Here is a 23,227-nt window from a genome sequence, read left to right as displayed (position 1 = left end):
TTCCCATCTTTAAAATGGGGTTTATAGAATTTGCACGTGGGTCATGCGTGGGGCAGGGCTCCACTCCAGATAGGAAGTGCCACAGTCAGAGACGTCTAGCCTCCCGGAGCTCTCAGCGAATCGCTCTGTGAAAGGCTCCACTCCCAACGTAGTGACTCTGAGGGGGTGGGGCCCGGGAATCTGTATTTGAGTAGCTTCCCAGGTGATGCAGATGCTCAGTCACGTTTGACAGCCAAGACTCTTTCCAACCCTCCTGTTCCCTGGTTCACCTCTCAACTTCCTGCTGCTCCCAGCGACTTCCCGTTCCCGCAACAAAGGGAGCGGAGGGGAGGGGAGAGAGGGCGCCGCCGAGTCCCGCCGGGCCTGCCCGGGGTCCGGCCTCGCGCCCGCCTCCCCACCCTCGCAGGGCCCCAGCCGGCGGGTTACATAACGGGACCTGCGGGACGCTCTCGCGAGGTTTCCACCGCCCTCTCCTCGCTCCACGTCAGAGGGAACCGGGCGGAGCGGCCAACATGGCGGAACGCAGGCGACACAAGAAGCGGATTCAGGTAGCCAAGTCGAGTCCGGGGGTAGGGGCTTCGGGGCGCTCGGAAGTGGAGGGAGCGGGGAAAGCCCCCTGAAAAGGCGAGCGAAACCGACGGCGGGGTGGGGTGGGCTTCCGCCGCGAGGCCGCCGGCCGCCGGCTGCGTCGTCGTGAGGGGCCCGAGGGAGGGTGGTGGTGGCGGCGGCGGAGCCTGTGGCCGAGGCGCTGGGACAGCGGCAGAAAGCAGGAGGCGCCGCGCTGGCGTCGGCGGCCCGGGGTTCCCGAGGCCGCGCCCGCCCCGGCCTGCGCTGGGTGGTCAGCCTCCTCCCGGCTCTGCCGGCGACCCTCCCCGGCCTCCTCGCCTCCCTTCCCGACCCCGTCCGCTCGCCGTAACGCTCTCGAAATTAAGGCCACGGTAATTAGGGTAGAAGGAGGAGGCTGACCTAAAGCAGCCAGTTCTTTGTGCGCAAACAGAAGGACGGTGGAAGGGGGAGTGCTCTGTGTTTGGTCAGCTGTCCCCGGGGCCTGGGCGGCGAGCTGCCTGCCTGGCCAGATGTTCACTTGCGTTTACCATCATTTCTCCTCAATGCTGTTAGGTTAATGGTCCAATTGAAGCTCTCCAGCTTTCTTTTGGGAGACACAGTATAAACAAACACATCCGCGCTGATACTGTAACGAGCTGGTCGCGCCCAGAAACCTTGCACAGTGTGTCATCCTCATAACCTACATAACATCCCTCGTTCATTCCACATGCATGTCATCTGTGCATTTCATCCCAGCGATTCCTCCCCTGTTGTTCTTGCTCTTTACCAAGAGGATTACATATGTGGCACATCGTAGAGTCAGGATGTCCGTTGCCTCATCAGCTCATGGGCCTAGAAACCTTGATATGTCATCATAAATTGATAGCATGTTGTAAATTGTTAATATACTAATCACAAATTGTTACACTCATTATTGTATCTCTGTTCCTTACTATTTCTTTGTTCAGAATGACTTTTTCTGTCGAATGTTTTATTCCTCCATTTAAAACAAAAACAAAACTGTTACTTAATGGGCTTGCACCACAGGTGACTGGAGTTAAAATTCTGAAAACTTTGGAGTGCTAGAAAAAAAGATGCTAGTGATCAGTAAATTTGGAATTTTGGAATTGGGCAGAAATAAAAAAGTAGTTTCAAAGAGGGTAGAAAGGGGATCATAAAGAGACAAATTCCCCTGAATTCAGACAGGTCATAAAACCAAGGCTTAAGGGTATTATGGAAGAAATTTCTAATTATACTATTCCTAGCCTTTCAAAATTTAGTGTTATTGTTTAAGTATGAATATATAAGACTTTTATTAGAATTTGTGTTGAATTTGTCAAATTTGTACTTACTAGATTCCTTATATTTACACATTACATTTTATGCTATTTAACAAACCCTGTTTTTACAATTTCAGCAGTTGTTTAATATTGTTGTGAAGGTGATCCTAATTCACTTTTTAAATAGCTATTTTATTTCAACTGTGATTTTGTGTTAAATAGGAAAGTAGACTAGGAAGCTTTATAATCGTGGTTGGGAGCTAAAGCTTGAGCCAGACTGTACCTGTTTGTACCCTAGTGTCACTGATTGTTAGCTGTGTAACTTTGGGCAAGTTACTTAACTTTTTACCTCAATTTCCAAATCTGTAAAAAGGAATATTTACCTTAAAAAAAAAAAAGGGGGAACCTCATAGGGTTGTAGGGTTGTTGTGAAAAATACATCAAAAGAATGTAACTCCTTCCTTTTCCCCCTTCCCCAAGGATGAAGGATTTAAGATGGTTTGTTTTGGTTTTTGTTAAGCAATCTGATATGCCAAAGAAAGATTAACACCTATCCATTCACTAAATAAACCATGAGATTGTGAGTTCCATAAAGTATAGCTATTTACTTACTAATGTTTATTTAAAGATCAGATAAGTATTTGAGGACCTGATTGTTATAAATCAGCTTGCATACTGCTAAATCGAACTGACATTTATTTTCCCATCCTCGAAGTTTTCTACATAGCTGTGCTAAAATATTGTAAAGATCTTGGGAGTGCTACTTGGAGTACTACTATGCAGTCTTTAACCAATTATTAAAAATATACAATATCTTATATATTTTCTTGGTTCCCTCTACTCCCCACCAGAGACTCAGACACTCTATAATATTGGCATCACTTTAGACAAAAAGATCAAATATAGTGACAAAGTCCAGTTTAAGTTACAAAAAAGATTCTATTGTAAGACTTTGGGGCAAAAGTTCTGTAATATCAACTGAGTTTCCTGTTGTTTGTTATTTGATGTTTCCTGTTCAGAAAAGACTTTTATGTTTAGTAGATTTGGTGACCTTGAATTGTAATTTGTACATTGGGGGAAATGATTGATACAGACACGTTCAGCATTTTTAGAAGGTGGCTAATTCATTTGCTTTTTCTAGGGTAGCATACTTTCAGGGATTGTGATATCCCATCAAAGTTGGAAGCAAGAGGACTGTTTTGTCACATTTCCTTCTTGGACTCACTTTACTGGTCACTAAAAACCAGAAGTGAGCTAGTGAGCATTGACATTATGTTGGGAACTTTTAATGATTGAGATTCTGAAATGAGAGTGATCTCAATCTAATGAAACATTTGAAAACAAATAATTTTAAGTTATTTAAGAAATGCAATTAGGTAAGTTTTTAAGAACTTAAAGTAAGTGCTTATAGGTTAACAAAATGCTGCTTACTAGAAAGGTTGATTTAGAATCCTAGTATCATGAAATTTTAGAGTTGAAAAGGATTTTCAAATAGTAGGGTTTGTTTGGAATCCTTTAGCACAAATGCAGTTCTTATATAAACAGAGTGGTGAGCCCCAAAGCCCTATCACTTCAGTACCCCACTACCATCATCCCGACACTCCATAGTCCTTTAAGCTACATTTAGGGCCTTGATCGAAAAGTATTACTAGGTATAAAACTTACTGCTTGAAACCATCACCCTCATTTTACAGATAAACAGGTTGGGTGAAGTTAGTATATGACGACCCAGGGTCCCTCATCAAAGTAGTAAAACCAGATTTAGATCAAGTCTTTCAATTCTACGTTGAATGTTCTGTCCACCTCACCATTGATAAAATAAAAATAAATTCTTCTGAAATCCTTTAATCATGAAATCTTTATAATAAATGGTATGACATAAAGACTTAACATGACTTGTTCCTGCTAAAGAGAGAATCATCCATTTAGTATTCTGCTTAGTAAAGTATGGTTGAGTTTTGGGACATTAAATGGCTTACTAATTTTTAGAACTTTTATAACTTGCATCTCAGTTAATTTTGTTTTGCGCCCATCTCTGTCCTCTGGCAGTTAAATCCTGACATTACGCATGGGTCTATATGCTTAATTTCAGAAAAGGGAACAAAAGAGAAGGTTTAGTAATGTACAATCTGACTCTCTGGGACCCTCTGAAGAAAAGAAAAGGAACCTAGGAAGCCAGTCCTAAGTGAAAACTCCGCCCAGAGGTTTAATGGAGGGCTTATAATAGTGAAGGAAGGACGCATTGCAGAAGGACACTGTCAGAGTTAAGACAGATTTGTAGAACTTTAATAGTGATGTGTTTGTGACTTTAAGCAAATGATTTATGTGAGGTTTGCTCCATCTTTCAGATGTTATTCTGTTAACCTATTTGCATTTTTACAAATGTTTTATACTGTTTATATGAAGATACAAATTCAGTTTGTGAACTAACCTTTTTTTTTGCGCAATTTACTTGACAAATCAACTAAGCATATTTCTATTGAACATAGCAATTTAAAAAGTCCTTATAAATAAAAAATTTTGTAAGATTGCATGAAGCCTATGGCTTACTGACTTGATCCAATCTTTTTTCTCAAAAAGTACTGGCTAAAATAATACATAGTTAGAAATTGTTAATTCCTATTTCATTTAGTATTTGAGTGTTGCTGTATTCTAAAGTAAAAATATTATTTGTTAAGTAATTTAAAAAGAGGGTTCTAGCCAAACTTTCAATGTATATAATTTTCGATTGTGAGTTGCGGCAGCCAGCATCTTGGTATTTGGGTGCAAAGATGGCAGTCCAGCCTCAGAACATTGGTTCTTTGCTTTCTCATTCTAAGACATTTGAGCTCATTTATCAAGCTATTTAAAGTTTTCTTCATTTGAGGGTTGATGAGCTGATTTCTCTTTTATTAGTGGGTCATGCTATTCCCAAAAGGCCTTCACTTTTTGTTAGAAGGTTTCTAGAAAAGTTATGAAAATATTCTGAAGATTTGTTCACATCAAAAGGAAGAAAAGAGGGGAGGTGCTATAGTCTAATGTATAAACAGGAAGAGAGTAAGACTTTTATGCCCTTCAGGCTGCATCAGGGGAGTGGTGAGAGTGAAGACTGTGGCAGGATCTTCTATATAACCAGCTTCCCATGGTCATGTTCTCTTGGTAGTCTTGTATAACAAACTTTCTGGCTTTAAAGCCCCTGCAGATGGCACAAATGCTATACTTTTTGTTAAAGACGGCCCACAATATGTGTAACTTATATGTGGTGCAATGAACATTTATTTCATAATATTCCACAAAGGAAAATAAAAACTTTTTTAAGCATCTGAACTTCAAGGAGCAAGGAAGGTATCAGTTCTGTTATACCAATATCTTGATAGAATTCACTGCTTTTCTAGTCACAATTCCAAGGGAAGATACTTTTAAAAAGTATCAGTAGATAAGTAACTCTGTATCTAGTTGGGAGAGATTATCCAAGTTTTGTCCATGTTTTCTGGGTCTCTTCTGTTCATTGTTACTTAGTAGTGCTTTTACCATGGAGGGCAGAGGAATGGAAATAGAATTGCAGTTGACTCTTGAACAACAAGGGATTGAACTGTGCGGGTCCATTTATACACAAATTATTTTCTTTCTTCTGCCCCCCCCCTTTTCTTCCGCCTCCACCCCCCACCCCTGTTCAAGCCATGGTATCTCCATCTAGTTGTGTAGGACACAGCTCCCTGACCCATGCTGGTATTATGAGTCTTACGCTCCACCCGGCTGAGGCAGTCGGTCACCAGTCATTGGTGGGCCACTCCAGTAGCTCTCGCCGGCTGCCAGCCACTCATGCATGGCAGCACAAGGCAGCCCATGGCAGCACTCAGCTGCCCAGGGCAGCTCACGCTAACCTCCCACTGCTCACGGCAGCCCAGCTCCAGGGAGAGCTGTTGTTCGCAGTCTTAGCTGTAGAGGGCTCAGCTCACTGGCCCATGTGAGAATCCAACCGGCGGCCTCGGTGTTAGGAGCATGGTGCTCCAACCACCTGAGCCACTGGGCCGGCCCCACAAATTATTTTCAACAAACATACAGTTTGCCCTTGGTATCCCCACGTTTTGCATCTGCGGATTCAACCAATAGATCCATGGTTTTGACCATATGCATTGATCTATACCATTTTATACAAGGGACTGAGCATCTTAGTATTTTAGTATCTGTTAGGGGGTCCTGGAACCAATCCCCTGTGGAGACTGAGGAACAACTGTAGTTAAGTTTTGGGGAAAACCGAAAGTTATGAACAGATTTTCGACTGTACAGGGAATCAGTGCTCCTAATCTCGCATTGTTCAAGGATCAACGCCATTTGTGTCTATTTTGCAGTGTGGAAATGAGTTTGGTGAACTTGAAGTTAATTGTTAAAATTGGTTTAAAAATGTGGGTTTGCGTACTGTGTTTCCCCAAAAATAAGACCTAACCAGACCATCAGCTCTAATGTGTCTTTTGGAGCAAAAATTAATATAAGACCCAGTCTTATTTTAAGAAAATAATAAAATAATTTGTAATAAAATAAGATTTTATATATACAATTTTATGTTTCTTATATATGTAAAATAATTTATAATAAAATAAGACCGGGTCTTTATAATATAATGTAATATAATGTAATATAATACCGGGTCTTATACTAATTTTTGCTCCAAAAGACGCATTAGAGTTGATTGTCCAGCTAAGTCTTATTTTCCGGGAAACACGGTATCAGATTCCCTATTGTATAATAATAGAATGGATTTTTCAGTTTCTCATGTATCCTAATAACCAGACTTTACATGTGATGCCTCTTTCAACAATCAGTAGATTAATGCATTTATGCCTGTGTTCAGTAAATGGTTTAATTGAGTGTTAGCATGAGTGTAGACTTGTCATGACTAAAGTTGATATGATTGTTTTTTCCCCAGAATCACCTTCTTCCCAAATTTCTGTTATTGAAAAGCTATCCTTTCAGTTGATCAAATTAGAGATCTGACAACTTTTACTCAGCCATTTCATTCATCCTTTATCATTGAGTCCTATCTTTTCTGCATTTGAAATGTTTCAAATATCCACAGTCCTTCCCATTCCCAGTGTCACATTTCATCTTACTTGAATAATAACTAGTTCCCCCACCTTGTGCATTTTTTTTTCCAATTCATTCTACACACAGGCACCAAAATAATGTATCTAAGTCATTTTTTCTACTTATGTCCTATTCAAAAACTGTTAATGGTCGTTCTGCTACTTACAGGGTAAAGCTGAAATTTCTCAGACTGCCTTGAAGACTCTTTAGCCCTAGTCTACTTATACATACTTAACCTCACAGTGCTTCCTAACTTGTCTCTACTAGAGCCACATTTTGTGCTCTTTCTCAGCCCCAGTGTTTATGCTATCCGTTGAACTTGTTCATCTTTCAAAATCCAGCTCCCTCATCAAGAGTTCTTTCATAGTTGTTCTCACCTACATTAATAATCCTGCTCCTTTGTGTACTCCTAAAATATTTTTTCTACCACTCATTTTGGAAAATAGCAATTGCTGTTTTGGATAGTTGTAACAAAGTATAGGTATATCATGCTTTACACATTTTAGGTATTAACTGTAGCACCCACAGATGTTATACGAGATCTGATACTTAAGTTTGCAAACTTGTCACCCTGCGCTTACATTGGCAGCACTGTACAAACAGCTCGGTGAGGTTTCATAACCTTGGTATATCAGTGTCTCACAGCTGTGTTCGTGTTGACGTGTGGTGGTGTCTTGCTGAGTGGCGTTCATTATTGTTGTGTGTTTTTGTGTCCTGTCGCGAGAATGTCTGAGCTTGAATTAGAGCAACGAACAAACATTAAATTTCTTGTTAAACTTGGCAAGAGTGGAAGTGAAATCAGGGACATGTTAGTCCAAGTTTATGGGGATAATGCCATGAAGAAAACGGCAATATACAAATGGATTAAATGTTTTTCTGAGGGGAGAGAACGCGTCACTGATGAAGAGAGGTCAGGGAGGCCAGTGACAAGCAGAACTGATGAAAACATTGCAAAAATTTGTTGAATTGTGTGTCAAAACCATCGGCTGACTGTGAGAAGCATAGCAGACCAAGTAAACATCGATAGAGAAACAGGGAAATCTTAATGGAAAATCTTGGCTTGTACAAAATGGTCCCGAAGTCGCTCACTGATGAACAAAAGCAAAGGAGAGTGGAAGTTTGCCAAGACCTTTTGGAGAGGCAAGATGATGTTTTGGGCTATGTTATCACTGGTGATGAAACAGGGGTGTACATAACCCTGAAACAAAGTGTCAAAGTACACAATGAAAGTCAGCCAATTCTCCAGGACCAAAAAAGTTGCGTCAGTCCAAATAAAGAATCAAAACGATGTTGCTAACCTTTTTTGATATCAGAGGGATTATTCATTATAAATTTGTACCAACTGGACAGTTAACCAGGTTTACTATTTGTAAGTGCTGAAAAGGCTGCGTGAAAAAGTTAGACGAAAACAATCTGAACTTTTCGCCAACAATTCATGGCTCTTGCATCACAACAATGCAGCAGCTCACATGGCACTGTCTGTTGGGGAGTTTTTAGCCAGTAAACAAATAACTGTATTGGACACTCTCCCTACTCACCTGATCTGGCCCCCAATGACTTCTTTCTTTACCCAAAGATAAAGGAATTATGGAAAGTAAGACATTTTGATGACATTCAGGACATTAAGGGTAATATGACGACAGCTCTGATGGCCATTCCAGAAAAAGAGTTCCAAAATTGCTTTGAAGGGTGGACTAGGCACTGGCATCAGTGCATAGCTTCCCAAGGGGAGTACTTCGAAGGTGACCATAGTGATATTCAGCAATGAGGTATGTAGCACTTTTTCTAGGATGAGTTCGCGAACTTAATTGTCAGACCTCGTACACGGTACTGAAAGTAGAGGAGTTGGGAAATGCAAGAGAAAAAATATGAGAAGTAGCTGCCAGGTGACTCAACAACCAAAGCACAGGCTTTTACTTCATCTAACAAATTATTCCTTTTCAGGATAAAATTAAAGCTGAAACCTTGGTTTGTTAATTGTTTCTTATTTTCATCAAACATAGCTAAATTCAGTCTTATTTGAAATTTGTGGGGAAAAAAGATGATTTAGGGAGTTTATTTTTTTCCTATTTCGTGTTAGAGTGTCTTGCCTGAAATATAACTGTCTTTAGCGTTAATTGTTCTCAGTATCCTAGATTCTTGGCAGATAATTCTTTACTATTATTTGACTCTTTATTCATTTAAGAAGCAGACCTTCCTGAAATCAGTCACATTTGGATCATATATTTCTGGAAATATTACTTGAGTGCTCTATGTATCATGCTTAAACATGTAATTAAAGATAGTACTTTTGTTTCAGTAACTTACAGCAATAAGACAACTTCTAAAAGTAGATATTATATATAAGATACATCTAAAGTAGACTGCCTTTGTTTTCTTCAGTATATGTTTGGGGAAAATAGGTACACAGGAGGAACTGTCAAATTAAAGAAGTAGTTCAGAATGTAAGGAAATAAAGGAGTATGGGGAAGGATAAACAATGAAGAAAATAATAGATAGGAAATTTGGAGAAAGAAATGGAAGAAAGAAGGAAGGATTAAAGCAGACTTTCCCAAACTCTTTGTGCACTTCTATAAACAGTTCTTCAAATAAAATTGTAATTTACCTGTCTATTGAATTTTTATTTTTGCTTTACCCCTACAAGTGGAGAAAAGAAAGACAAGGTAAGAAAGGAGTCCCAGACAGGATCTAGAATTTACAACCACAAGGGGAAGGGAAGGGAATACAAATCTTCAGTGTCTCAGAACTCAGATAGCTCATGGCTCCTACACTTAGGGGACAGCTATCTTTGGTTAATTTGAGAACTCCTACGAACTGTTGTCCATTGTTCAGGGTACGTAGCTTTGGCTGTTTGTTATTTAACATTTATTTATGTCACCTGTTTCTACTTACTTTGACATTTGGGCCCTCACTTTTAGCAACCGCTTAATCTTTTAAATTATTGTTTTGTGCCTTAGAAAAAGAGACCAGGCATGAGTGAAGGTGAACTAGTACAGTGTAGCTACCATACTGGAAAAACAGCTCAGAATAAATGCCTTGCAGACAAGGCCAACAGGTAGACAGGGTTTGGCTCTATCAACTTGTATTTGAAAAACATGTAATTTAAAAAATCTCCACCCTGGCTTTTGTGTATATTACCAGGTCTACTCCAGAGAAAGCTTGAAAGAAAGGCCTATACTCCACTTAAAAAGATTTACGGAACAGATCTGTAAATTATTCTTCAGTGCATGAATTTCTCAAGTAAATGATTACATTACATTAATATTCTTACTTTGCAGGAAGTTGGTGAGCCATCTAAAGAAGAGAAGGCTGTAGCCAAGTATCTTCGATTCAACTGTCCAACAAAGTCCACCAATATGATGGGTCACCGGGTTGATTATTTTATTGGTAGGATTACATCAGTAAAATTATATTAGTGTACATATCTTATGAAGATGCCTAAATTTGGGATATATAGATGTGTTAAAAGTGCTTTCCAAGTGTGATTGGTGAAGCTGGGTGATGGGCATATGGCAATTAACCTATTGTGTCCTTTTATGACTGAAACTATCAATAATAAAAAGATAAAAGAAAGTGTTTTATAATAACATTTGTTGGAAATTTTTAAAATAGTGTTTATTTTCAGTATTAATACTACCTTTTATTCAGCTAGAATATGTATTTAAAGATAATCTGTTTGTAAACCGAGTAGAATTCAGTATGAAACAAGTCTGTTGGAATTAACTCAGGAGTTTTGGATTGTCACATAATCCAAACACCCTCATTGTAAGCTAATGTCATCTATAATATAGCCCCATAATTTATAAATAGTGGTTGAATTTGTCTGTCTGACCCATTAAGATTTAATTGCCATTATAGAGGAAAATTCTTTTATCTTTCTTTAGTGTTAGATTAATGATTTTGATAGTTATTAAAAGTTTAGAAAAATTGACATGCTATTCACTTCAGAAGTAATATAATTAGTTTCTTCTAGTGACAGTAATAGATTGTTCACGGAGCTTATTCCTCAGTGGGTGACAGTAAAGCATAATGACAGAATTTCTATTATTGTGGAAGAGGAAGATTTTTGGTTTATTTATCCAACAATTTGTTATGATTATTTGATAAGAGTGATGTTTACATTTATTTTGAATTTTTCTTTAGAACAAATCTCCATTAATTTATCTTGCTTTAGTGAATATTTTTGAATGTCATTTATTTCCCAGGATTACTTTAAAAACATGCTTATCAATATGCTTCACAAATTGAGGTTCTGAGGAACCGTTTATCATGATCATGTCCGACTTAAATTTTCTGTTGAACTTGGTTTTATTTTCTGATTCCAGAATGTTGAAATTTGCCTTATAAAATATTGTTTACATAGACATAAATTTCCACGTATACTAAATTTAAAATAATAAATTTCTTCTTTAGCTTCAAAAGCAGTGGATTGCCTTTTGGATTCAAAGTGGGCAAAGGCCAAGAAAGGAGAAGAAGCTTTATTTACAACAAGGGAGTCCGTGGTGGACTACTGCAACAGGTAGTATTTATTTCTTAGTGAAGGATAACTAAACAGTAATTTAATAATATTCTCCATAGTCCTGAAGCTCCTTACTCATTTTCATTATTAAATGTAATGTTATTACAACATAGCTCCAACAGAGCTTTTACATGCCAACTGGTCTTCTTCAGTATGTCTGGGAATACGTTTATTTGGTATTAGGTTATTGTATTTTTATAATTTTTGTGTTCTATTAATTTGTGCATGTGCCATGCTGACTCAGCTGGAGGGTCAGCAGTAAAAATCACACACCAGTGCCGACAGTAAACAAAAAAGTCTTTCATTTTTAGAGTAAACAGTTGGGGAGCCTTTTCCAAACCTTGTCAGGGATTCCTAATAGATATGTTGTTCCTGGGTTTTTTGTTTGTTTTTTTAGTGCCTAGACACTGAGCTTTTAGCTGGTACCATTCTCTGTTTTGTGGCTGTAAAATCAAGGCAGCTGCAACATCTCCAAGATGAAGTACATACAGTTCAGTAACATATCCATGTTTTTCATAATAGGTACTTCTCCTTTAGGAAAAAAATTTTTGATGGTGAGTGGTGTACAAACATCAGTTTCCTCTTGGAAATAAATATGCTGGGTTTTCCTTCCATTTTTTTTCTTGGTTTAAATAATTAAGCATATTTATTAAGATGTTGATAAACCAAATTTTGTTTTTGTGACACTGAAGTTAATAATCAGTTCGAATTTGACATTTTAGATTATTTGATATGTTTGGTAGGGAGGTACACATAGCAATTTACTAATACATTCTGTAATGGCATTTAAAGTATCGGCCACATGAGACTTCTCTTAAAAACCGCTATTTCACAACCTTGCTTCTAAAGCTGTAAAGTTAAAGAATTATTTAATATTCTTAATATTTGTAGTTGCCAAAAACTAGAGTTACAAATGGACTTTTCAGAAACAATGAAAATTTCGTTGTTGGGGCAGAGCTAACAGTGGTGTAGCTGGTATGTTCCTTTACAGCCGTTTGTGTTTTTAGAACTCTTAAAGTGCCCAACTCTCTGAGGAGAGCAGCCAGTATTAAAGTGCAAATTTCCCTGTCTTGCCTCAAAATAGATTTATTTTTTACATATGATGTAAAAATTAAGAGATGCAATAAATACAAAAAAAGACAAGTTAGGTAAGTTAACCAAGGTCACATAGCTAATAAGTGTCAGAACTGGAATTCCAAATTCAACAGTCTGGCTCCATAGTCCATTCTCTTAACCACTGTGTGCTACCCTATCTCCTCCAACAAAATGATAATAATACATTTAATAAAGCAGAAATTAAGGTGAAGGATTCACTTGAAAGTTTGTGAAAGACCTACATTAGTACGGTAACAGCTTTTTTTGTAAAAGCGAAAATCCTCTTCATATTTCTTTAGTGTAGCGAAAACAGGAAAGCAAAGTGGAATAAAGCGAAGTTTTGAAAAGCGAGGGGTACTCTTTGCTTGACACCACTTCAGCTGACAAAATGTCCCATAGGAATGCTCATTGGATAGCAGAGAAACCAGTATTATTTGAATACTAGGTTGGTGAGCACAGTCCTCTGAGGAGAGCAGCCAGTGTTAATCCACATCTCTTGATCTTTTAGAGCCTCGACTCCTTGTTACAGGAAAAGCCCAAAAGACCTGAGTACAGAGACTGTCCTAGAGATGCACTCCCTTTCCGTTGTGTATGTTATTCCCGTGCATGTCAGGTTGTTTGTGTCCTTTCTGCACTAAAATAAAGCATAACTACCTAAATTCTTCGAAGCCACTTCTAATACACCCATGGACGCCTCATGACGGCCAGCCCTCGTGGTTTTCTGCTTGACTACAGACAAAGGCACAAAGGGACACTTGTCCAGTCTCATTTGCTGAAGCTACTAAGTGGCTTAAGGGAGTCTGAGGAAAAACAAAACAGGACAGTGTAGGATAATACACGAAACAATCTTTTCTAATATGCTCTATGCCTCTCTATGGCCTATTTCAAGTATGAACTCTGCAACCTTTAATCTAGCCCCATCCTGACTCTCCATATGACTTTATCTCCAACCTCCCAATCTAGTAACGTTCTTCTTCTTGTTTACATACACACTCATTCTTCCTTTATTTGATCATAACCTGCCACTTTCCCCAAGTGGTTCTCCCTCTGTCCTGCTGCCTTTCAATATAAATATCCCTCACATTCCCTGTCCACCATGTAGTACTCCCCAGGTCCTCAAGCCCCCATTAATCTTCATAGCCAAGATTCTACAGAATTTACAAAGCTAGTATCATACAGTTTAGTCCTTAACTATTTTAGAATTGTGGCATATGTGTTAGTCTTTAATTTCTTGGCAGCTAAAGCTGAAGGCAATTGTAGGACTGTTTTTTACTTTATTGTAACTCCCCAGCACAACGTGGGCATTTAATAAAACCTCACTGTTGTCAGCTAGGAGACAGTCCTGAACACATGTCTGGCGTCAATACATGCTTGTTAAACCTGAAAAATAAAAGTTAAGAGGTGAGGAAAGCAGTTTAATAACTTGCTGCTTTTAATCCATTTGTTTATTCAACAAATATTTATCAAATATCTATTTTATATGCCAGGCCCCAGTAATACAAAGATAACTATGACTTGGTTCCTGCCCCCAAAGAGCCTATTCTAGTCTGTTAAAGAAGATTCGTGACTAATTTCAATACAGTGTGTTCTGTAAGGAAGACAGAGATGAGGAAACTTCAAGAATGGCTTCACAGGGAAAATGTTTTAATCAAATTTTGAAACATAAGTAGATGATTACCCAGCAAACAGTAGGAGAAAGGACGTTTGATCCTGGCAAAGGGCATACAGAACATACTAACATAGGGAAGTATGAGTAGTTCTGTGAAAGTGTCAGAGAGCTTTGTGTAAGTGATTCGTAATATATGGTGATTTCAAGCTAAATTAATGGAGGCACTGATATAACTACAATAGTAAATGTCATCTCACCTTTTGAGGCATGGAGTTGAAGTAGACATTCTCTAAAGATCTAAGGAATAAGTCAGTGATTCTACTTATTACTACTGTTACTTATTACTGAATGGAATGATGCTGTAATTAATGATTTATGAAACCAAGCGTGTTTGTGTATGTGTATTCCACAACTATTGAATGAAATTCAATATTGCTATAGCAGTAATGGCTAACAATGAGTACATATATGTCAGGTACCATGATAACTGATCTACGTGCTTCTCATTTAGTTGTAGAAACTGCTATGAGATAGATACTGCATTTTTAAAAAAACTATAATTAAGTAGTTTACCCAACACTGCACAGCTAGTTAAGTGGTAGAGGTGGTATTTACATGTGTCTACCTGAATGTGAACTTTTCAACACCAATTTTATTGGTTAATAGTCTACTTTTCTTTCTTGGGGGTGAGGCAGCTGTGTAGGAAGGGTGACAGAAGTCGATGTTCCTTTGGTTCTGGGCCCTTCTATTAGGTTGGTGCAGAAGTAGTTGCAATTTAAAAGGTTAAAAATAATTGCGAAAACTGCAATTACTTTTGCACCAACCTAATACATATACTCACCAAGGGACAGTTCTTTTTCTCTTAAAGTTCTACATTTTATTTTTTTAATTATTTATGAAGAACATTTTTTTCCACTCTTAAAATGATGCAGAAGAAAGTCCAAATTACTAATAATGTTGCCTCACAGATAACCACATTACCCTTGGAGAATATATATTCAAGTAGCTATATATGTATATGTATACTTTCAGTATATGGAGATCTGTAAAATCTGGAAATCACATAAGTGCAAAAGTAAATAAAGAAAATGAGAATACGTTCTTTATAAATTTTTGTAAGACATTCTGAAATAGAGTTAAAATGTTAAATCCCCCTTCACATTCAAATAACCCACCACTACTCTTGAATTTCACTTTCTACTCATAAGTAGTTAATTATTAAGGGGACTCATTTTTTTGTATGTTCACATATACATGTATATGTGTAGCAGATATCAATGGTAGAATCTTTGGGGGCATTTCAGACAGTTGCACCAATTGTATGCTGCGTAGATCTTCTAAACAAGCAAAAGGCCAGATGAGGAGACCTAGGACTTAGCCTCGTGGAGCTATTGCTGGGGTGGACTAATTGGGCAGCAGAAAGAAGCCCAACCAGGCAGGTGAGAAAACAGATGCTCCAGAAGGCACAACATAATGGCCTAAAGGAAGTAGTCACTGGGCAGGAAGGAGGCAGCCAGTTCACAAGTGGTACTGTGTGCTGGCAGAGGGATGAGTGTGGGTAGAAAGGTAGGGAGTCACCATCAACAGGCACAGATGGTGGCAGTGAGTTGTATTTTCGTTGTTGTACTTTTACCCAGGCAGGATTGAAGTCACAAATCAGGGACTCTGAAACTGGAACATAAGACTTGAAAAGATGGCTTTTAGATGAAAAACGTCAGGGCAGCCCAGTTTTATGGGTCGGATTATAAGGTTACAAAGGAACTGCCACCAAGATTGACTTGTTTTTTAGTTAACTGAGTTTCTAAACTCATCAGATGAAGAAATGAATAAAGCAGGGATCTTACTCTTAAGTAGTTTACGGTCTAGTGAAAGGGGCAAGCAGACATAAAGTGCATATCAAGTTAGAAGATAAATGTTATAGATAGGATAATAGGAAACTGCAGGGATGGGGGATGGTTTTGTAATTTTAAATAGGGTAGGCCTAGTTAAGGAGGTAACATTTGAGGGAGAGACTTGAAGGAAGTGAGGGAGTGAACCAAATGGACATCTTATTTGGGGGAAGAGCATTCCACGTGAAGGAAACAGCCAGTGTAAAAGGCCTGAGGTAGGCATGTAAAAAATAACTGCTAAAGAGAGAGAAGAACAATGTGTTGAGAGAAATTAGTGAAATGATTACATAGTGTTGTTTTGCCAAATACATTGTACAATTTTCAGTTTGATACTGTACGAATTGTTTTCAAAGTTCAGAAATCTCATCTTAGCATATTTAATTATTCATTACTTAACTAAAGGTATTTCATTATAGTGACAGGCCAAATAGTGAAAATGTTGAGAGAGAAAGTAACATGGAGAAAGACAGCTGAAGACACTGTTTAGATAAATCAAATCATGGGTGTATTTTTAATCTGTTAACATTTCTTAAACTGTTAATATATTTATTGAACGCTTATGTCTGCTCTTGAATTTGAGACTTAACATTAAATAAAGCAGAGTCTTGAGTATTTCTAATGAACATAGAGAAAAGTTTCATAAGGGTAATTCTAAACTTATAATCTTTATCTAAATTATGTAGTTAAAAATGAAACTTAGAATGGCAACATTTATGTAATCAAATTATCTATACAGCTTTTTGGATTGGAAGTGGATTTGACCATTTTTCCCTGGGCTTTCTAATTGTCATTTCTTTTGTATATTACCAGTGTATGTCCTTCTTTGCTCATTTTATTCAGGTAGTTATATTTTTGCTTTTTAGTCTGTATCTATATAATTGATAGGGAGTATAATGTCATACCTTTTTTTCTTAAGGCTTTTAAAGAAACAGTTTTTTCACCGGGCCCTAAAAGTAATGAAAATGAAGTATGATAAAGACATAAAAAAAGAAAAAGAGAAAGGAAAAGCTGAAAGTGGAAAAGAAGAAGATAAAAAGAGCAAGAAAGAAAATCTAAAGGATGAAAAGATAAAAAAGGAAAAAGAAAAAAAAAAAGATGGTGAAAAGGAAGAATCCAAAAAGGTGATTTCAATTAAGATTAAAAATCAAAAATCATTATGTGCACATGATCAATACTGGCATATGAGCACATTTGAATATGCAACAACCACTTAAGATGACCATTTTGGGGTTCTTATAAATACCATGGTTGAGAATTTTAATTTCTGTGTCTCAAATACTGAATTTTTAAAAATTATTATATGATGTCATACTGCTTTTTGCTTGTTTGTAAGTATTTTTTCCTTCTATTCAACTTGTGTTTTAATAGGAGGAAACTCCAGGAACTCCCAAAAAGAAGGAAACTAAGAAAAAATTCAAGCTTGAGCCACATGATGATCAAGTTTTTCTGGATGGAAATGAGGTAAGAGTGTCTAGCTTATAAGTAGAAATCCAGTTTTTTTTTTAAGACTTTAATGCCTTCACTAAGAAAAGAAGTAATTTAGATAAAATAATCGTGCAGATATAAAATCTCTTTAAAAATCAATAATTGCTCTGAGTTTAGATTTATAAAAATTTTTTTTTAAAAATCAGAATTAGGTTCAGCTGTGTATGAGTGGTATAGAAAACCTGAAATAGCAGTGGCTTAAAATACAATAGCTGCTTGTTTCTGTCCCATCGATGAAACCTGAGGGTAAGCAGTATCGATATGACAGCTGCGTGGGGGATCGAGCGCTTCCTCCTGTGTGAGGATCTTACTAGTACTTGGCTGCCAACCTTGTATCTGCATCCAAAGGAGGGAAGGAGACGGAGGGACAAGCCTGCTCTTTAAGGACACTTTCCAGGAAGCTGGCAGTTAAATTTCCGCTTGGATTCCAGGACCTAGACGCGTGATCATGCCTACCTGCAGTAAAATCTTAGAAATGTGTGTTTTATATTGGGTGCTCATTTGCTGAGCCAAAATGCAGGATTTCCGTTACTGTCACAGAAAACAGAGCACAAGGGTTAGTGGAGAACACCTCCTGGTTTCTGCTTCTTGTATCGTCAGACATACTGCTTTAAGGGCGTAAAATGTTTAACATTTCTTGATGCTTAATTCAAGGAGATAGTCTGTTTTTGTTTTTGTAATGGGAGATTTGTGTGGTGGAAGCCTTTCACGAAGACTGCTTGATTTAGTCATTTAACAAATACAAAAACCTTAGTTATGTACTAGCCATTGAATTGTTGTGAATTTCAAGATATATCTCTTCTTGCTATACCTAATACAAAAATAGTATATATAAAATAGTGGTTCCAGGAGCTATGAATTTGAAGTTCTGGGGAAGCTTTTCAGAAAACATGTGCCCTAGTCTTAACCACATAATTCAAGACCATAGGTCTTTCCTAACATGAAAGCTTAAATACCTGCAGTTAAACACCAACATTGGCTATATGCCAAGACATTTTTATACACGCTACCGTGTTGCCCAGAAAATAAGACCTAGCCGGACAATCAGCTCTAATGTGTCTTTTGGAGCAAAAATTAATGTAAGACCCAGTATTATATTACATTATATCACATCACGTCACATCACATCAACCCGGTCTTATAGTAAAATAAGACCAGGTCTTATATTAATTTTTGCTCCAAAAGACGCATTAGAGCTGATTGTCCGGCTAGGTCTATTTTCAGGGAAACATGGTAGGAATAGCATGGTAAATAAGATAAAATCCTGTTCTTAGAAGCTCTCATAGTCTAGAAAACAGAAACTTTAAAAAATAGTACTATGTTCTAGTGCGGTAGGTGTACAATGTGAGAACACCAGTTAGGGATAGTTGATTTATTCAAAGGAGGATTAGGAGGTTCTGGAGATGCTGAGCACTTGAGCTGAGTCTTGAAGGATGATTGGCAGATCGCCAGGTGCACGGGGAAGGAGTTAGAGATCTATTAGGCAAAGGAAGCAGCCTGAGCAAAACCATGGGTGCTTGCGGTCCTGCAGAGGCTAGATTTTATTCTGCAAAAAGAAGCGTGCTTTCAAACTTTCAAAGGTGGGAAATGTCTTTAAAAACTTGTTTTTTTAGAATACTAACTGGCAGAAGTGATTTCTGTGGATCTGATTTCAAAGGGAAATGTGCAGAGTTTAAAAGAAAGAAGAATGGAACCCCTAATGTTAGAAGTAGAACCAAATCAAAAAGACAATAATAAAGAGTTCTGGTCAAAATAGAACCAGCAAATGGAAGAGTACTGTTATTTACAGAAACTAAGAGATAAAACTAGGAGTTCTGTGGATGATGATTAAACAGAGTTCTGATTGTTCTGAAGTCAATTTCTGTTGTATGAAGTATAATAAATTAAGCCTTAAAGCAGTAATTCCCAGCTTATGGGATACAGACCCTCTAGAGGGAAGTAGGCAATGAAATTATTGTAGAGAGTCATAGAATCTTTATGGTCACTAAGCATGATCTTTAATAATGGTTCTTTGCATCTCATTGGTGGGAGATAACAGGGTGTGGCTGAGAGCTGCTGGATTTATAGTAGGTCCTGCCTGGAATCTATCCTAACTGTGCTCTCAGCCCAAACTGGTTCTAGCCCTGCCAGTGTACATCATTACATTAGGACAAAAAGATTGGGCAATTGCTGGTCTTCAGGTTGAATAAGTAATGGTTTGCACACATGAACAAATTGTTAAAAGCATGTAAGTACACAGAAATTTATTTAAGTGCATTACAGAATTTATAGTTTTTTAAACAATTTTTTAATTGGATACCAAAGAAACACTACTACTGAAGGAAAGGTCTTTGGAATTGTTTACCTTAAAAAGCAGTTCTTATATGTCAAGAAGTTGGAAGTTACTTTTGTAGAGGATCTAAAATAGAGACTTAAGCTTAACTTTCTAATGTGACCTTAGAATTTAAAGCACTGTGGTTTCTTGATTCTTCTAGGTATTTGTGTGGATCTATGACCCAGTTCACTTTAAAACCTTTGTCATGGGATTAATTCTTGGTAAGTACAGTGTCTAAAATTTAGAAAGAAAAATAAAATGCAAAAGCCATACAGAAAAATATTTAACATAAAATAGTTATTTGTAAAAAGTATATTTTAAAATCAGAAGATAAGTGATAAAAAAATGAGGAAAATATTTGCAACGTATTAAAGCAAAGACATTTAAGAGATTAACAACCTGGTAGAAAATGGTAACAGTAGCTCAGGTAAAGAAATACAGTGACCAATAATCATGAATGCTACTTAATCACGTTTATAATAAATACAAATTAAAGCCACAGTGATTAAGAGGATTACAATTTGATAGTACCTAGTCTTAGTGAAGGTCCAGCACTTGGGAAAAATCAATACTCTCCAACAACTGATGGTGTATCCATTGTTTTCGTTTGTATAGAGGGCAGTTTGGCAATATCTTTCAAATTTTAAATGTATATACACTGACCCAGCTATTGTACTTCTAAGAATTTATCCCATGGCTGCCTTTAATACAGTTGCACTAAGTATCTATTCAAAAGTGTACATTGACACATTATTCTAATGCAAATCCCTCAGATTATATTTAGTAGGAGAGTAATTAGCAAATATCTTTCAAATTTTAAATGCCTGTACATTTTGAACTAACAATTATACCTCAAAGAATTTGTCCTGTGTTGTAATCACAGTTGTACAACATGTATTTGTTGCACTATTGTCTGTAATAGGATAAAACTGGACACACTTCAAGTCCCTCAAAAGGAGAACGGTGAAATAAATTACAGTACCATACAGCTTTTAAAGAATTAAGCAGGATGCACTAATGGAAAGAAATCTAAAATAGATTAAATGGGGAGGGGAAGAGTAAGAATAGTATAAGCTCATTTATGTAGAAAAAAAATTCTATGTAGCTAATTTTAATTACATGTAGGCAGTCTCTGGGAGAACAAATAAGAAACAGTACTGATTAACCTCTGGGGAGTGGAGTAAGAATTGGATGATGACTTCACTTTATACATTTTGGGTTGTTTTTTGTTTTTGTTTTTTACCATGGGTATGTGTTATTAAGAATGGGGGCTGTGGGTTGGGGAAGAGAGAATCATATAACAAATAGATAGCAGTTAAACAAAATATCTTGATCATAGGATCCCATTCAAAATAACTCTTAAGAGTTGAAACTCAAACAATTACAACCCAAACAGCTAATAGCTATTGATCATGTACTATGTACTAGTTGCTTTGCTAAGTATTTTACATGCATTGTTTTATTTCATCCTGGCAAAAACCTTTAAAAAAATAGGAACAGGCACATATTAAATATAAAGTAAACTAGTCTCAAAGGGTTAAATAACTTGCCCAGGGTTTCTTAGCTTATAAATAATATAACTAGAATTTGAATCCTGATGTCTTTTGCTCTAAAGACCTGAAACCAGACTTCTAATTTCTTATGATTGTTCCATGTGGTCCCACTGTACTTAGAAAAAAGCTGGAGATGCTTGTATACAGTTTCCCTAACTACCAAAAACTATCTGTATCAGAATCACCTGGTGACCTTTTTAAATGTGTAGATCTCAGAGCTCCACTCCAGAATCAGAATCTCTGATTCATTGAAATCACTTTTTGATTAGTTTTGTCGTTAGATTTTGTTTCTTTAAGCTCCCCTATTCAGTAGACAGATATCTTACAGTAGAAAATAAAGTAGACACTACCGGAAAACAGCAGCAATACCATGTTTCCCCCAAAATAAGACCTAACTGGACCATCAGCTCTAATGCGTCTTTTGGAGCAAAAATTAATATTTTAATATAAGACCGGGTCTTATATTAATTTTTGCTCCAAAAGACGCATTAGAGAGGATGGTCCAGCTAGGTCTTATTTTCGCGGAAACACGGTAGGTCATTTAAGGAGCTAACAATTTCCTGTTTTTTAACAGCACTTTTTATGTAATTTATACTAGAAAAATCCTAACCTAATTTAAGAACAGTAGTTAAGATGTTAAGTTGAACTATGTGAAATGGCTAATAATTGACCATTTTTTATCTATAAAAATGGCCATTTTAGGATGTACCTAGAGCACATGATGCTAAATGAAATAAGTCAGATGGAGAAAAACAAATACCATATGATCTCACTTATATGTGGAATCTAAAGAACAGAATAAATGAGTAAACTAATCAGAAACAGTGTAAGAGATATAGAGAGAAAACTGAGGGTTGCTAGATGGGATGGCGGTGGGGATGAGGGAGAAGGTGAGGGGATTAGAAAGCACAATCGGTAACCATAATATTGCCACTGGGATACGAAAGACAGCTTGGGGAATATAATCAATAATATTGTAAAGATTTTGTAGGGTATCAGATGGGCACATGTCTCATCAGGGAGACCATTTCATGAACAGTGTAGATGCCTGACCACTGCACTGTATACCTGAAGCTGAATAATGATGAATGTCAACTATAATTATATATATATATATATATAGTCACAGGATATGGAGTACAGCATAGGGAATAGAGTCAATGGAATTGTAACAGCTATGTACAATGTCAGAGGGGTAATAGATTGGAGTGGGGGTTTATCACTTTGTGAGGGGTGTAAATGTCTAACTATTACATTATTTTGTACACCTGAAACTAATATAAAAAATGGCAATTTTATATATTTCAGTGTATTTATGTTTCAGTTTTTCCCCCTAGGAATATATTCACTGTTATGCAACCAAGCCAGTTAAAATCTAAGTTACCTGTATAACTTTGTTATTTCCTGTTCCAGTGATTGCAGTGATAGCAGCCACCCTCTTTCCTCTTTGGCCAGCTGAGATGAGAGTAGGCGTTTATTACCTCAGTGTGGGTGCAGGCTGTTTTGTAGCCAGCATTCTTCTCCTTGCTGTTGGTAAGTATTATCAGTAGTAAAAATGACTTCAGTAAGATAGATATTGCGCATTTTGGACTGTAATCTGGAGCTTCAGTAAAGCTCACTAGCAAACTTAATGCAGGCAAATCAAGAAGTATATGAACCTACTTTTTGGGTCACATCCCAAAACTGACTCAGGCTTGAAGTAGTACATGTGTTTGATTTTATTTGGTCTATTCTGAAGAAAAGGGATTTAATATGGCTTAATCTACATACACATTGATATGCTTTAAAATTTAGCTACTATAAAGACATTAATATTTTTACAGTGGTTGATCGTTTATTAGATGTATTTTCAAATTAACATTTTTCTATTTTG

At 37.1% G+C, this 23,227-nt stretch overlaps 1 protein-coding gene across 2 annotated transcripts in view; it reads left to right on the top strand.

Moving 5' to 3' along the window:
• The first annotated feature begins 221 nt into the window (after positions 1 to 221).
• Positions 222 to 23,227, top strand: part of SEC62 (SEC62 homolog, preprotein translocation factor) — a 29,673-nt gene continuing 6,667 nt past the window's right edge. The window contains exons 1-7 of one of the 2 annotated variants that reach the window (XM_033130769.1): positions 222 to 548; positions 10,169 to 10,277; positions 11,304 to 11,409; positions 16,919 to 17,123; positions 17,371 to 17,463; positions 19,962 to 20,022; positions 22,768 to 22,887. In XM_033130769.1, the coding sequence (XP_032986660.1) occupies positions 513 to 548; positions 10,169 to 10,277; positions 11,304 to 11,409; positions 16,919 to 17,123; positions 17,371 to 17,463; positions 19,962 to 20,022; positions 22,768 to 22,887 (730 nt within the window). In that variant the 5' untranslated portion in view covers positions 222 to 512. The remainder of the gene's footprint in view (positions 549 to 10,168; positions 10,278 to 11,303; positions 11,410 to 16,918; positions 17,124 to 17,370; positions 17,464 to 19,961; positions 20,023 to 22,767; positions 22,888 to 23,227) is intronic. The other variant, XM_033130760.1, reaches the window with a different exon arrangement.

The sequence above is a fragment of the Rhinolophus ferrumequinum genome, chromosome 2 (genome assembly GCF_004115265.2).
Source record: "Rhinolophus ferrumequinum isolate MPI-CBG mRhiFer1 chromosome 2, mRhiFer1_v1.p, whole genome shotgun sequence".
NCBI classification, from domain to species: domain Eukaryota; kingdom Metazoa; phylum Chordata; class Mammalia; order Chiroptera; family Rhinolophidae; genus Rhinolophus; species Rhinolophus ferrumequinum.
The sequence above is the reverse complement of the archived record's forward strand: the minus strand, read 5'-3'. Positions and strand labels throughout refer to the sequence as shown.